Genomic DNA, 16,921 nt, shown 5'->3' on the forward strand with positions numbered 1-16,921 from the left:
ACAAAGACTTCTGACTTGAGTGTGTTAATGCAATTAACCCTTATGCTCTCCTCCCGAAGAGCAAAAATAATAGGCTACTTATTCATTTTTTATATCATTTGATTTTTATATTTTTCCTATTTTTAATGCAGTTTTTGGGAGATATTTTGTAGGTTTTTTTTTTTTAATCTAATTAAAATATACATTGAATTATACAACACATTCTTCACATTCTTTCACTTAAATGAAAAAATAACTATTACATGCACGAAATTGTTAAAACAGATCAAAAAGTTTCACATTGGGTGTCTCTCCCGACCTCTTGTGGTAAAAAATATATATAACATGATATTTCATGACTTGCCACTAGATGGCTTTATAATCATCAATATAGTCATCAATATAGTTACAATGCAGAACGAATATTGTTTCTGCATTGTAAATGTGTTAAAATCTAACCACTTTATATCTGTGTGCAGTCTGCATTGAGACTGATTTTTATTTGAAAAAAATAAACAACATCGTTATATTCCTAGGTATATGTGTCCGATAAAACTGTGCCCGATTTTTTTTTCATATTCTTTTGACAAATGTAAAAAAAAAAATCCCCATTTTCCCCCATTTCCCATTCATTCCTATGGGGGTCAAATTGACCCGCGAGGGAAGGATGTGTTACTATTTTTATTACAACCACATAAAGTCTCCAAGAAACCAGTAAAAAAAAAAAATTGTGTGTATTCCAAGTTCAAGTGCGACAAAAGCCCTTTGGTATTGGACCACTCCGATGAACACTCAATTTTTAAAAATGAAAAGAAAATGAATTTCGGGTCAAAATGACCCGAAGAGTCCATAAGGGACTCACTATTACTTTTACAATATTTTTTTCTTTCTCTTTGTAGGATTTAGGTAGGCTTAGTGCCTCAAAATATTATATAAGCTTGCATATTTGAATTAATGTATAATTGATCATGTTTTACTCATTTGGTGGTATTTCATACGATCAAAATAATTCGATTCGATAACAATTCGAAAAGATTTGATCATAGTAATTAAATCGCTTTAACGTTGGCAGTCCTAAGTTGCCAATGTTCAAAGTCAAGTGAGGCTGTTTGCTAAATGGATAATGAAAATTTCCTTCTTCTCAACATAGATAATATGGAGCTAAGACTGAAAAAATGCTGGCTCAGTGATCTCAGCTTTTTCTTGTAGAGTTTCTAGAAGAGCAAAGGAAACCAATATTCAAATGTGAGACCACAATATAATGGCTTATAAAGGTAAAATCAACTTTTTTAATGTATTACACAATTAAAATGTATAGTGTTGCCTATATCAAACATAGATGACAAATGAGCTAAGTGTAAACACAGCAGGACGCCCATAACAATAAATATTCATGGGCCTCTAGATAATGACCCAATATCAAAAATGCAAATGCATTTATTTCAATAAAATATTGATATTATAAAACAATATTGTTTTTAAGAAGCTTCTCTCATCTGTTTCCTGGTGCAAATATTGGTCAGTATCCACAGTATTCTTACATCTCAGACTATCTATCATCTATGGATGGTAAACAATCAGGGATTATGAATAATTTTGTTTTATGCAATAATCATCACATTAACTATGGGCAATGTGTCTAAAAAAAATGTCTTTCATTTGTGTATCTTTCATTCATGAACATATTGGCTGATCAGTTTAAATTTAACAAGCTTCTTTTTTAATGTTTTGCTTAAAAAGTGTGCTTGTGCTGTCTTTATTTACAATAAATACCACTTTGTTTAGTATGTTGTATATGATGCGACATTCAGACATTTTTAACAGTGGCTTGTAAGTGTTCAAATATACTTATTGTGGTCTCAGATGACCATATGAATTCAAATATGGTGTAGGAATGTGGGAACACACAAAGTGGTGTTTAAGAAATATCAGAACGAAAGGGAATAACCCTTTGCCTAGAGCAAGTTGGTGGGGCAAGGGATTGGGCAATAATCTGGGTAATATTAACTAATTAACCCTTGAATTGACCCTTATTCCTTTGATCATTTTTTTATCTAACGGAGTTATGGGGGTCACTCTCACAAAAACATATATCCTGGTCATCTTTCATCATAAATTCAAAGAAAAAGACAGAAAAAAAATCCTATATTTTAAAGAGTATCAATTGACTGATTGACCGATTGATTTAAATCATTCATTTGATTTGAAAATGCACATATTCAGTCATAATAGTCATTGACACAATATTATTATGCACATACAGAGACAATATTTTAAAAAATTAAAACATACTACATTCATGGTTATTTTTTTAAATTTATTTAAATATATGTGCTGTATATATAATTGCTGTCAAATCGATTAATCATGATTAATCAAATCGATTAATCGCGATTTAATCGAGCATATATATTACAATATATTATATATTATAAAAACGGCATTTGACATACAGTGACCTATATTTGGACACTTATAAGCCACAGTTAAAAATGTTTGAATGTCGCATCATACAAAATACTAAACAAAGTGGTATTTATTGTATACACACATATTATATATTTACAAACTTTTATGTTAGATGCAATCAATCGATTTGACAGCACATATATATATATATATATATATCAAAACTAAACTAATATAAGAAACTAAAATAATGTCAATGTGCAAAATAACAATAATTCTCTCACAACATATGAACAAAAGGGTGTGAAATGTGCCATTCCATTCCAGGGATTGTGTTTGTGCATCTGCTGGTCAGGTTTCAAAGGTTCCTGCCTTCAGTTTTTTTTTTTAGATATTTGGGCCACAACAAATATTGACGAGGCTCAGAGGTCTCAGAGACTGCAGAGGCTGATCATTGAGCCTCAGTCAGTGTGTGTATGTGTGTGGCTTGTGCTGGACATTTTGTTGTGCGTTAAGAGGACTTTTCTCTGGTTCCATGAAGACTCCAGTTCTTCTGTGCGTCTTGCTCTTTTCTCAGAGCTGGGCTTTCGAGTTTATCATCGATGGGGAGTGGGAAAGTGAAACGGTAAGACGGAAAGAGAAAAGTGTGAGAAAAAGAGGCAAATTTATTTGCATGCGTGTTTATGTCAGTATATTGAATGTGTATCTAAACTGAAAGCTTTATTGTGTGTTATTTTGTTAGTCAGGTCCTCTGGATCAGTCTGGGAGATACAAGGTAAGTTTTCATATCCAGCTTCAATATGAAATTGAAAATGTTAAAAGGAGGATTCTGAACAAAAATGCTCTCTAATATACTGCAGATATGTACTTGTTTTTAAGATGTTCAAGCAAGTTTTGAGATGTTTTAATGTGATGACAGTGTCATTGAGGCCTTCATTGATTACCATTGATCAAAGAGTCAGGTGTAAGTCCACCAGTCCATGCGCTTGTGTCAGATGTCACGTTTTTTTTTTTTTTTTTTTTTTTTTCAGTTAAATATATAAATTAAGTTAGATTTTATTTGGAAAATGTTAAAAAACAATCTAATTAAAATGAATTAACTTATATAAATATTTACATTTACACATGTCTCAAATGTCAGTAGAAAATTGCAAAAGCTATATACATTTATATACAATGTTATATTAATAAACCCTTCTCATACTGTATAAATTAATGACCCACTGAGCCTGACAATTAACATTCTTTTTTATTTTATTTTATTATTTTCCACTCATTGGCCATTTGTTGGGAAAAAAAAAGATTTCAGATCCTATAGTCTATATTGAATTTACGTCTGCCCTATTTTTGTCCTGGTATAACATAGGAGTTAATTTTACAGTTTTATCAACGTATCATCATTTGAATACTGTAAATTGTTTTTTTAAACATTTATACAACATGCTCTTGCATTTTTCTCTTTGTGTGTGTGTGTGTAGAGAAACGTTTTGACCAGTGAAGAAGAGGATTTTGAGGTAATCATGCTCTTGTTGTTCCACTTTAATCTTATCTACTAATCGATTTGTTCAAAGACACTACGGTTATTGACTTCCCCTCTGCTGCTGTTCTACTTAGAGACATTTTTTTTTTCTCCTGATTAGTTTGAGTTTCTAAGTTTCTATATATATTATTTCTTTAGTTTCTATCGGTGTTGGTTCAGGTTACTCTAAAAAAGTAATTAATCACTAGCTACTAATTCATCTTCAACAGTGTAATTAGATTACTGTACTATAGGCTAATTAAAAAGGCTAAATAAATTAACATAAATTATTCTTGAACTGACCAAAGTATTTAAAGGGAGAAGGTTACATTAAAGCATATTAAAAACATGAAATGTTGATGTTAAATCCAGTAATGTTTTATTTAGAATTGTTCTATAGACAGAACTGTAATTAAATAACAGAAAACTGAAGAGTAATCCCTTACTTTACTTTTTCAAGGGAAAAGTAATTCAATTACAGTAATTAATTACTTAGTAATGCATTACACCTAACACTGGTTTCTATCTATCTATCTATCTATCTATCTATCTATCTATCTATCTATCTATCTATCTATCTATCTATCTATCTATCCATCCATCCATCCATCCATCCATCCATCCATCCATCCATCCATCCATCCATCCATCCATCCATCCATCCATCCATCCATCCATCCATCCATCCATCCATCCATCCATCCATCCATCCATCCATCCATCCATCCATCCATCCACCGTTCTGTTGTCTGCTGCTTTTAATGCTCAAGCTTTTTAAATTAGGATGGATTCTGATTGGCTGTCAAATAATCATTTTGAAAGTGACTCCAATGATATTGTTTCTCTGTGACGGTATTGTTATAGTGGTTTGGACTCTACTATTCTTTTACAGAACGATTTTTAGAAATACATCTTTATCGGAATATTATATTTACCGTCCTTGACGTGAACGGGCCTTTAAATGAATAAATGTAATGCAAAAAGTTTACATTTGGCAAGTTTTGATAGTCTACGGTAGGCAGTTCACTACTTTTACACAAGCCTAATGTCACAAAAATCGCATTTCAAAATAGAAAAGGAAATGACAAACAAAAGATTTTTGTTACAGAACTTAGGTGTTGCTACACCGTAAAAAACAGTATATGATCAATAAGTTATGATAACATATGCTTTTACATTGCTTTAACTCATCAAAAAAAAGTTAAGCAATTTTCAACTTTTTTTATAAGTTATACAAGATTCAGCTCATTTTCTTAAAAGTCAGTTTAATGTAATATAAGTTGAAATGACTTAAACATCCAAGTTTATTGTACTTAAAAATTTAAGGCAGCAACTTTTTTAACTGGTTGCTTGACAGTTTTTATTTATTTAATGTTTATAGTTTGATTTATGTTTTGCGTTCTGTTTGTGTTTGCATGCAGGCAATTCAGGGCAATGACATCACAGTTAAGAGCTATAAGGTGGAGAGCAGAATCACGTCGCGGTTCGCTCACACCACAGTCAAGAGCTCTGTGGTCAACTCAGGCTCCAAAGCCCAGAGCATCGGCTTCAACGTGCAGATTCCCAAACAGGCCTTCATTAACAACTTCACCATGTGAGAGCATTAACAATGACACACATACGCACACAAACACATGAAATGCCTGAATGACAGGTGGCTGCTTTTCAGGAATGTCAACGGGATCACATTCGTCGGCTCAGTGAAGGAGAAGACAGTGGCACGAAACCTTTACGCTCAATCAAGAGCTCGTGGGAAAGCAGCCGGCATCGTGAGGTATGGCTTTTCCATCAGTCCATTCATACGGCAATAGTGGAAGTTTTACTGTATTGGCTATATATATTAAAATGTGCAAATATACATTCAGTATATATTGTATATTCTGTTCTATATTGTATATTTATATTGCTCTTTCAATTATTATTCAGAATTATAACTATATTTTTTAGTTATACTTTTTTTGAATTTACAGTTATATATTTGTATAAAGTCTATATAGTATATAAAAGCAATTTTATATATATATATATATATACAGTATATATATATATATATATATATATATATATATATATATATATATACAATTGCTTTTACGTATGAAATTTTTTTAATCCACATCAAGATTTTAGAATCAGATTTATATAAATAAATGTCAATTTAAATAAATGTCAATCGTACATTTTTCACTATAGCTTAAAAACCTTTATGCCTTTGGTAGTTTATTTTAAATGGTTCTGCTGTGTAACTAAATCATTTTTAAAATGCCAAATTTTCCATTTAATCATAATTAATCACAACTCATTTTCTAATCTTTAAATACAAATTGCCTACATCTAACACGGATGGATCTCTACCTGTCGTGATAATATTAAACTCTAATGATATTAGAGTAACAATTACAGAAGGATCAAATAAATCATATTTTGTTACCTTTTGGAGCTTGGAAAGCTTCAGTTTGAGCAGATATTTTATTACCATCATCACTGTCCTCATCAAAGCTCATTTCCCATGTACATTCAGCATCTGCTCATATTCGCAATCTCAAACATATTCTCAAAACTATGATTTTCAACATCTTCAGAATCAGTATTTCACCAGATCCACCTCCAAGTGACAGTGACACTATTTGATTGCGTTGCTCTGCAGTAAATCTCTGTGAGCCATTTCAAGTTTTGCTGATGATTCTTCCTATTCTTTTGTTTTCTGCCTGCGGTAACTATGAGTGTAACATCATTTCATCATTGTGTATCAATGTATCATATTGGCACCTTATAGAATAAAGGTGAAATTCACCTATTCAGGCATCAAAGATTCAATTATTGTTGTGCAGAAAAAAATATACTTGTTACACACCTCGGCTTGTTAGCGACCCATACATTATTTTTTTTATGTATTGTTACAGTACATATTATATTGCTTATAATGAATTGGCTGAGGAATACTAAGAAGGTTGATGTCTAACTTGAAAAAATGAATGAGGAGGGTAGTGAATGACGTACCAGGTCACTAATAACCCGAGGTATGCGTTTAAGGCATTTGGTTAAACCATAGTGTGTGATTGCAGATGCAGCGATACATTTATATATGTCAATGTACCGGTATATATATCTTAGACTTTTTGTCTCTCAGGACTAACTCTCAAGCAATGGAGACCTTTAGGACAGAGGTGCATGTTCCTCCAGGCAGCAAAGTGGAGTTTGAACTACACTATCAGGAAATGATGCAGAGGAAACTGGGCTTCTACCAGCACACTTTACACATTCAACCTGGACGCCTCGTGCCACTGCTGCAGGTCAGTTACACACCCACACACACACACACACACATAGATATATTGTGTCATGAACTGACCAGTGTAATGTGTTGTGTTTTTGCAAATGTTTTTATGTCCTCAGGTTGACGTGTATATATTTGAGCCCAAAGGTATCAAGTTTGTCACGGCTCCTAACACACTGGGAGAGCAATTTTCAGATTTGACTAAAATCACCCACACGAAAGAAAAAGCCCACATCGTGTTCAAACCGACTCTGCAGCAGCAGCGAAAGTGTAAAAACTGCACGGAAAGCGCGGTGGATGGCGTGTTCACTGTGAAATATGATGTGGAGAGAGAGAGCAATGCTGGAGAACTTCAGGTGTGGATCTACATTCACTTTTACAGATAATATTTGACATACACAAGCACAATCAGGTGTCAGTTCACCAGTTGCTTGTCTCATATATCACTCAAATGTTTTGTTTTTTTTAAATATATATTTTTTGAATCAATCTATTTTATATATTCAATTAGATTTTTTTTTTACATTAGACAAGGGATTTTGTTTTTTTCGTAAAGATTTAATTTAAAAAGTAAGACTCACAAATGCTCATCAAGGCTGCATTTTTTTTTTAAATCAAAAAACAGTAGAAACATTAATATTGTAAAATATTATTACAATTTAAAAGAGTAATATTTATAATAATTTTTATATATTTTAAAATGTAATTTATTCCTGTGATGACAAAGCTGAATTTTCAGCATCATTACTACAGTCTTCAGTGTCACATGATCCTTCAGAAATATTCAAAAATGCTGAACGAATGAATGAAAAAAAACAGTATGCTTTATTTCATTAGGTGCCATTGTTGATGCACTCTATTTCTATTTCTCAGGTGTCTGACGGTCATTTCATTCAATTCTATGCTCCGTCTGATCTCTCACCTCTCTCCAAAAACATAGTTTTTGTCATTGATGTGAGTGGAAGCATGTGGGGGCTGAAGATGAAACAGGTATGGATTTGTTTACCTGAGTAACCTGCAGATATCAGGAGACATATAATCTAATCTTTCATCAGAATGTGGTTTTTGTTGAATACAGTTGTGATGAATGAGCCATTACTGAACAATTCTTGGTATGGATGTGCCTTCTTGTGGAATCAGTGGAGAACTGCAGTTTTAATTGCATTGAAACTCCCATGTTGCCACCATGTGGCCATCAAGTAAATTGAAGGGCACTTTTTTAATGGGATAGTTCACCCAAAAATGAAAATTCTGTCATCATTTACTCCCCCTTAAGTTGTTCCAAATCTGTAGGAGTTTCTTTCTGCTGCTGAACACATAGGAAGATATTTTGAAGAATGTTGGTAACCAAACTGTTGATGGCCCTCATTGACTTCCATAGTGGAGAAAAAAATACTATAGAAGTCAATGAGGGCAACTATTCTTCAAAATATCTTCTTATGTGTTCAGCAGAAGAGGGAAACTCATAGAGGTTTGGAAGAACTTGAGGGTGACTAAATTATGACAGAATTTTCATTTTTGGGTGAACTGTCCCTTTAAAGTGATCATGAAACTAGATTAGCTATATAAACTAGATTTGCTTTGTGAAAACTCATTTCTGTTCGGTATTGCAAAAAAAAAAGAGGTAAATTTTGAATTCATGGAGACTTACATTTTTTTGTGTGTTTTCAGTTAGCAATCTAATAGCTTAGCCTATTAGCTTAGCATAATTCCAGCTGCTTATGAAAAGTTCTTTTGATTATCATGATAACACACTACGCTTTTGAGCAGGAATTTTGTCCAGTTAATGCTGTTTTATGTTACTTTAACCCTTAAAAGAGAGAGAGAGAGAGTTACCTAACAGCCCTTTTTTGTTTTGTAGACAGTGGAGGCGATGAAGGCTATTCTGAACGATCTGTCGATGGATGACTACTTCAGCGTCATAGATTTCAATCACAATGTCCGTTGCTGGAGGGAAGATCTGGTCCAAGCTTCCTCCATCCAGGTGGACGAAGCAAAGAAGTACATCCAAAGCATCAAGCCCAATGGAGGCGAGGGAGACTTTCCAATATAGTTTCTGCTTTGTTTCACTGCTTATAATTTGAAGAACATGTGTCCCCTATAATACGAGATAATAATTTGAGAATTGACTTCTTAATTTGAATTTCTTAAACATTAGTGACTGACCCGTGTAACATTTGTCCTCAGGCACCAACATCAATGAAGCTTTACAGAGAGCAGTGCAGATGCTGGTGAGAGCGTCCAATCAGGGACTGATCGACCCTCGTTCTGTGTCAATGATCATCCTGGTATCAGATGGAGACCCAACAGTGGGTAAGTCCAAATAACTTTTACACCATGCAACAGAGAATTTCTGTTTGTCCACCTTTATTACCTGGAGTTTCATGTAGTCCTTTATTGATCTACTGTTTCTCTCTTCACGTCTTGTTTAGGTGAAATAAAGCTGAGCACTATTCAGAAAAACGTGAAACGCGTGATGAGGGAGGATTTTTCTCTGTTCTCTCTTGGTATTGGCTTTGACGTTGACTTCGACTTCCTAGAGCGAATTGCTTTGGAAAACAGGGGTGTCGCCCAGAGGATTTTTGCCAATCATGATGCTGCGGAGCAGTTAAAGGTTCAGTTTGACATAGTGTCATGATAAATTCCATGGCCCTGTCCCAAATGGCACCCTAAGCCCTCGCTATCTTCCTCCGAGTCCACACTTTTGTGACGTAATGCTGCTTTGACTGTCTGGTAGAAAAAAATGGCGAACTATCTGCAAAAATGTGAATCGAGGGCGCATATCAGCCGCAAAGGGGGTGATATGCGCCCTTCTGAAACCTTAAAAGACAAATGGAACACCCTATATTGTAAGTCCACTAGACCGCAAGTGCATATGATGTGTGCCATTTGGGACGGAGCCCATCTCATCCATTTTAATGCCTTTTTCTAAGAGCGACAGGACATTTTAATTGATCGCTTGGTTTCTATATCTGACGTTTTGCACTTGCTAACGGAGACCCCGTTATGATATATAATTAAATATTATTTTGATTGAAAATGATTAATCACATGAATTTCAAAGCAGAATGAGACATTAATAATATCAAATCAATTAAATGTGTCAAAATATATTGCAATAAACATATTTAATTAAAATTTTATTTTGTAAAATTCACTCCAATTTTCCATAAACCCCAGTTTAAAAAACCCAATAAATAAATTGTCTGCAATAAAAAGGGATTTTTGAGTAAGAACTCATCAAATTCTTCCAAGTCCAAATTTTCTGAGATATCCAAACTAATTTTGTAGCTCTATATTCTCACACTATGTTTAGTCTTAGTTTTTAGTTTTTTTTTTTAAAGTCAAAGCTGATGTGAAGTCTTTTGAGCTTTGAATTTTTTTTTTTTGTTCACTCATTTTGTTCTTCCAGACGTTCTACAGTCAGGTCTCCTCTCCTCTCCTGAGGACCATCACCATTCATTTCCCTGACAACACTGTGAATAACGTCACTCAGAATCGTTTTGACAAGTTCTTCAGTGGTTCTGAGCTGATAGTGGCTGGAAAACTCCAACCGATGGACCTCACCACGCTGCAAAGCATCACCACCGCCTCTGCTGTGAGCCCCACGTCACATTTGTCTCAGTTCAGATTTTAAAATTCGGGTTTCATGGCTGGCTTTAGCAATGATGTTATTCTTCTCTAGGCCAACATGGACCTGAACTTTCAAACAGAGGCAGATATTCTAGAGTTGGACTCTGAGCTCAGCACACATCAACATTCCTTCCCCGGCTTTGCTCGGCAAATGTGGGCCTACATTACTGTCAATCAGCTATTGGCCGAACGGTGAGAGAAACAGATTTGAGGCCATCTATATGTATGCATTTAATGTGTTTCTCATGAATCAAAACAGGAAATTGGACCAAATGATAAGTATACTGATTTTCATTTATTATACGTATATTAGTTAGCCTGGGAAAACCCAGACCAACTTCCGGCAAATTTAGATTTGCTCTGCAAGTAGTCTGGCAAAGAGCCCATTCAAGCCGATTTCTAATCCGTCCATATTGAGGCACCAATCAGAAACGTTGAGGTGGGCTTTACACGTTGAGGTGGGCTTTAATGACGATCGCTCTGATTGGTTTTAGGTCTATCCAATTGCGCCCAGAGACATTTGAGTGACGTCCGTTGGTGACGCCCCTTTGGAAATGAGTTATTAATGAAGCTTTGCCAGACCATAACTCAGTTACTACTGAGAATGGTCTGGTTTTAACCAGGCTATATATTAGTATTAGTAACTTAATTTTCACTGTATCATTCGCGCACATGCTCAAGCTTGGAGGATCTCCCGATTCTTGGCTCATTTTGAGTCAGACATGAAGACAATTGAATCAGTGAGTTGTTGAATTGAGAACAGCTGCAATTGGATCGCTCTAAATCGCAAATGAAACCTTCAGTGTGATATGCAAACCGTTTCAACAGGTTCATTGAAAAGAACCAGCTCGTTCATATTACACGAATGAAGTTCAAAATTTAAGAAGGCAGGACATGTTTTTCCAGGCTGTGATGTAAACTATAGGCGAATGGCTTTTATAATTAAAGTCCCCCTGTCAATCATTTTATCCCTTAAAACTAATCTTTAATCACCAAAATTAAATATTTAAACGTTTTTTCCTTGAAAAAAAAATTGTCATGCCATAAAATAGCTTGAATGTAACTCTACACCCTTGCTTTATTTAGTATAAGCGGTTCTATGAATATGCAAATTAGCCCCGCCTCCACTCACTCACATCAGAGATCCACTCGTTGATGATATATAGTCCATACACAGACATATATAAACAACATTAAAAGCTTGATTTTCATCACAGGAGGACTTTAAAAAAAAGTATTTTGAAATGTCCTGCCCAAATTCCTGTTTCAACAGTAAATGTCTAAACCAAACCAAACCAATTTATGAGTTTGGCAGTTAACCTATTCTGATTCAGATATGATTTCCTCTTTTTTATTTTTCAAACCATTTAATATTATTTATTCTGGATTTTTCCCCTAAATGTAACAGTTTGCTAAGTCTCGCTTTTAATCATACAGTGGTTAAAAAAGGTATACAAACTAGAAAAACTGCACACCCAAAGTACAACATATGCCAAATATTTAGCATATGCTAAATATAAATTTCTCCCTGTGATTTCCATTAATGGAGCCTTTTCACAGGGTTCTCAGAAGCGGAAGCCGTCATAGTTGGGCATCCTTTATAGTGGTGAACGAAATTCAATATAGCATTTCTATGATTTTCCAAAAGATAAAAAAATTGAGAGATTAATTATTGGTCAGAAGAGCGAAAGATGTCAAATTTGCATGCAAATCTCATGCAGCAGCGTTAACCAGTTTTCTGTCATTTAATACCAAGGCAAGAAAACACCAAGTATAGCGTTATAAATATACATTTATTTTTTCATTTTATTAGCAATTTGTATAACATCCCAGACAGCGATATACTGTCGGCCCAGATCCCGCCCAGATGTGGGCCGGATCTGGGCCGACACTATTTTGCTGTCTGGGATCAGTCTTTGAAAAGAGTCCATCGTGCTCATCGTTGCTTCTGTGGAATTGCTTTCATGTAGCTCTCTAGCTCCTACTGCGATCAAGAAGCGTAAGATCACTCAGCGGATTGTGGCCCTGGCTTTGGAGCATCAGTTTGTGACCCCTTTCACTGCCATGCTGGTGGAGGGTGAAGACTAGGGGAGGACAGAACGACTGATCGCAGACTCGCCCAAAGACTCCAAACACGGCTGTTGCTCAGGTACCAAATCCAAACGGTTTGTCTTGAAATATAATATCCATATTGCAAATAGCATTATTAAATAGAGTATGGAAATTATTTGTTTTGTTCTATTTATTATTATAAGGGTTATTTCTCTTCCCCCTTTTCTCAGCCACTGCTCCTTTATCGGGATCATTTTCAGTGCAACAGCAAGTCTATTCGAAACCTCAGTGGGTTCTGCCTACTAATGCTCCAAATCCCGTAGAAGCAGTCGGAGAAAGTATCCTTTCTCGGCACATCACTTCTGGTAATGCAGCACAGTCAAATGATATTTAGGGTGTTTTCACACTTGGGGTGAGTTTTACTAAATTAGTGTGAGACCACAAACCCATAAATCTGATCTACTGCACATTAAAGAACACAGACAGATCATTTCTATTATGACCAACGCAATCTAGAGAAGAGAAGCACAACTATCGCAGCCCTGTTGAAGCGCAAAATGGGTTAAGACATGCTTGTTTCAGCATTAAATAATGCAAGCAAATACAACTGCAAACCTTTGTAAATCATGTTCATGATTTATTTATTTTGCGTCTGAAAGGGAAAGTCGCACACATGGAAATGCAATAAGGTCAGCCGCAAAAATAACTTTTCATCGCTAATTTTTTTCCCTGTGTGTCTTTAGAAATCCTGAAAGTAGCTTTTTTTCGCTGGCGCAGGCTGTTAGTAATTCTTAAAATGGTTCACATGCATTTTGATTAAAATGCGAACGCTTAAAACAAGCCAGCACACTGTAAAAAAATTAAATGATCAATAAGTTATAACAATATATGTTTTTACATTGCTTTAACTCATCAAAATAAGTTAAGATATTTTCTACTTTTTTTTTAGATATACAAGATTCAACTCATTTTTGAGTTAGTTAAATGCAGTTTAAGTTATAAATGACTTAAACTCCAAGTTGATTGTACCTAAAAATGTATCAGTGCAGGGTTTCACAAAACAGTTTCAGAACTGAAGTGAAGCCCAAAGAGATTCCAGAATCAGTGTGAACGCAATGAGAATTGGTTTCTTGTTTATTGCAGGGCCAGAAATCTCCATTACATACACTAAAAGTTACCGTTTTATTCCTATCTATATTCTGAAGATTTTTTTACAGAGTTTTGTTCCTAAAAACATGATGAAAATTGGCTTTTGACATCATATTTTCAGATTTATGGAGTGATAAAAAGAGATATAACCCCCTCTGTAAAAACCCTTTATGTCAACAAAATGAAACACAAATTATAAATCTGGTTTTATCCAGTGTTCAGATTTCTGTTCTGGAAATATATGCATATAAGTGCATATTTAATTAGATAATACCACATTTGCATGTTTAAACAACATTTCCGAAAATTTGTTAGAAATGTAGTTTTTTGTGTGCAATTTTTAATGTAATGAATCAACTGGGGAAGTATGGTGATATCTATCAGTCTACATTTTCACCCTATTCACCTAGGGTGTCTTGCTTTAAGTTTTTGCTGTGATCTCTCTCATCCTTTTGATTTTACTGCAGTGGAAAGTGACCCACACTTCATCATTAACTTACCCAGAAGCAACATGGAGGTCTGCTTCAACATTGACTCCCAACCTGGACACATCCTTAACCTAGTTTCAGATCCTGGGACAGGTAACTTCTACAGGCTTCTTTCATCACATGAATTTTTTTTTTATTTGTTTCACATTCCATATGTGTTATTTTTCTTCTTTTCTTTCCAGGAGTAACAATCAACGGTCAGTTGGTCGGGTCTAAGAAGATGAAGAACAACAAAATGAACACATATTTCGGCACCATCTCCATATACTCTAAAACAGACGGTGTGCAGGTTATAGTAAGAACCAACAGAATCGACCTGATGGAAGACAGGAACAATCACTCCTTCTCTTGGGGAGTCACAACTGAACTGATACTTAACAGGTATAACAATACAAACTTTTTACAAACTTTCAAATTAAGGTTCTGTCCACATATCATATGTCCAGACTTTTTTTTAAAAAGAAGACAAGAACATTCATAACGCATTTACCTTTAATAATCTGATATATTTCAAAAAGAAATTGAATATTCAAGTAGGGCAGTACTTGATTGTATCCATTTACATGGATTATGTGATATGATTGGCTGATATTGTTCTTGTCTATGTGGTCTTGGTTATGTCAGCAGGAAATGTTTTTTTTATTTTTATTAAAAATTATAAAAAGCTTTTTTTTTTTTTTTTTTTATAGTATCATGGGACCAGATACATTTATTAAGGAAGCTAAATTTCATGTTTTATTTAATACAGATCTCTTTAAATTTGGTTATATATGCCTTCTCTTGTTTATCAGGATGAAGGTCACCATAGTAAAGGAGCAACATGTTACTGTGATGATTGATGGGAGGATTTCAGTGATGGTGCTTTTGCATCGGGTGTGGAAGAAGCATCCTGTGCAGGTCGACTTCCTGGGAATTTACATGTCCAACGACAACAAATACTCTGCAAAGGTTCATGGTCTCATTGGTGAGTCACTCAACGTTTAAATGCACACAACTACTAAAACGCACCAACATATATTTTTCTCACAAATGTTTCTTTCGTCTCGGAACAGGCCAGTTTGCACAGGAACCAGAGGTGAAGGTGTACGGTGTGCATGAAGGAGCAGACCCAAAGAAGAAAGAGGCTATAATGGAAGTGAAAGGCAACAAACTAGCGGTTACCAGGTACTGTCACACACCATCACATACTAATATCTTTCCAAAACACAACCACAGGAAGACATTTCACAGACAGCTCACCAATACCAATTTGAGTTCTCTTGCACCTGAACAGACAAAAACACAAAATAATGTCTGTTTTTGCCATGTGTCCTCATAAGCACAGTCTTAAATGAGTTTAATGAAGTCTTAAATTAATGTAAAGAGTTGTGAGAAAATAGAATATGCTTCAGCTCTTAAAGTGACAGCAACCTAATAAACCTGCTGCTGTTTGTCATTAATGTTAATCAAAGAACAAAAGACAAAGAGAAATTGCTGACTACTTTTGACTGAATAACTTTTGTAGCTTTAATAAGGATTCATCTATATTTAATGTATACAGTGAAGTCTGTGAAGGGTTATTTTACATTTGATTATTACATTTCTGTATATTTCCTACCCGACCTACCTGAAAATCAAGGTCACAAAGGTCAACAAAATTAAAACAATACTATTAAACAAATACTTAAAATATACCGTCTTTATGTTGCTTCTACATTAATTTGTGGATTCAATATAAACTTTTAAACATTTAAATTGCAATTAATTACTGAAAAATGTGCGGTTAGTTAATTATTTGAGCGATTAACAGCACTAATATTATATATATATATATATATATATATATATATAGGGGATAGTTTATTACCCGATTGCAGCAACTTCCATTTTTATTACAGATATTTTGCGCCGGTTTCCCAGGAAGTGACGATTTTGTTCCCTTGAACACATGGGATGGAAACGCTGCTTTATTCGCAAATGTTTTATGCGATATTACAATTTTGCACATAAATTACATTTGCAACTTTGGATGGAAACATAGCTAATTTCATTGAAAAAACCCTACAAAAGGGTTTAAAAAATACAAAATAATTTATTCTTGAGATCCACCCTATCCAACTTATGTACCATTGAAAGAAGGCAACTACCTAGCACATATCATATTTTAAAGTTCTGTAATATGTGTTTCTCAATCAGGGGCTGGCAGAAGGACTACAGACGTGACAAGAAACGAGGTTCAGATGTCTACTGCTGGTTTGTCCATAACAATGGGAAAGGCTTCGTTGATGGGAGTTACACCAGCTATATCCTCCCTCGGCTGGACAGCTTCCTGAACGCTCTCTGAGAGCACGAGTGTGCCTTACGCTAGTTGCTAAGAGAGAACAAGAGGCTGATGGGTAGAAATCTGTTATTTTATATAAGCCATAAGAACCACCA

At 34.7% G+C, this 16,921-nt stretch overlaps 1 protein-coding gene across 1 annotated transcript; it reads left to right on the forward strand.

Annotated features, from left to right (window-relative positions):
• The first annotated feature begins 2,822 nt into the window (after window positions 1-2,822).
• Window positions 2,823-16,889, forward strand: itih2 (inter-alpha-trypsin inhibitor heavy chain 2). The gene is given in 21 exon segments (XM_079869614.1): window positions 2,823-3,013; window positions 3,131-3,163; window positions 3,867-3,902; window positions 5,329-5,501; window positions 5,577-5,681; window positions 7,038-7,200; window positions 7,304-7,540; window positions 8,058-8,174; window positions 9,046-9,214; window positions 9,372-9,497; window positions 9,617-9,798; window positions 10,597-10,782; window positions 10,870-11,009; window positions 12,788-12,902; window positions 12,906-12,966; window positions 13,100-13,234; window positions 14,486-14,599; window positions 14,689-14,887; window positions 15,298-15,470; window positions 15,559-15,670; window positions 16,682-16,889. Coding segments are annotated over 21 exon segments (2,814 nt in total). The 5' UTR covers window positions 2,823-2,923; the 3' UTR covers window positions 16,830-16,889.
• Window positions 16,890-16,921: the final 32 nt, after the last annotated feature.

This window comes from Squalius cephalus (assembly GCF_949319135.1).
Source record: "Squalius cephalus genome assembly, chromosome: 4".
NCBI classification, from domain to species: Eukaryota; Metazoa; Chordata; class Actinopteri; order Cypriniformes; family Leuciscidae; genus Squalius; species Squalius cephalus.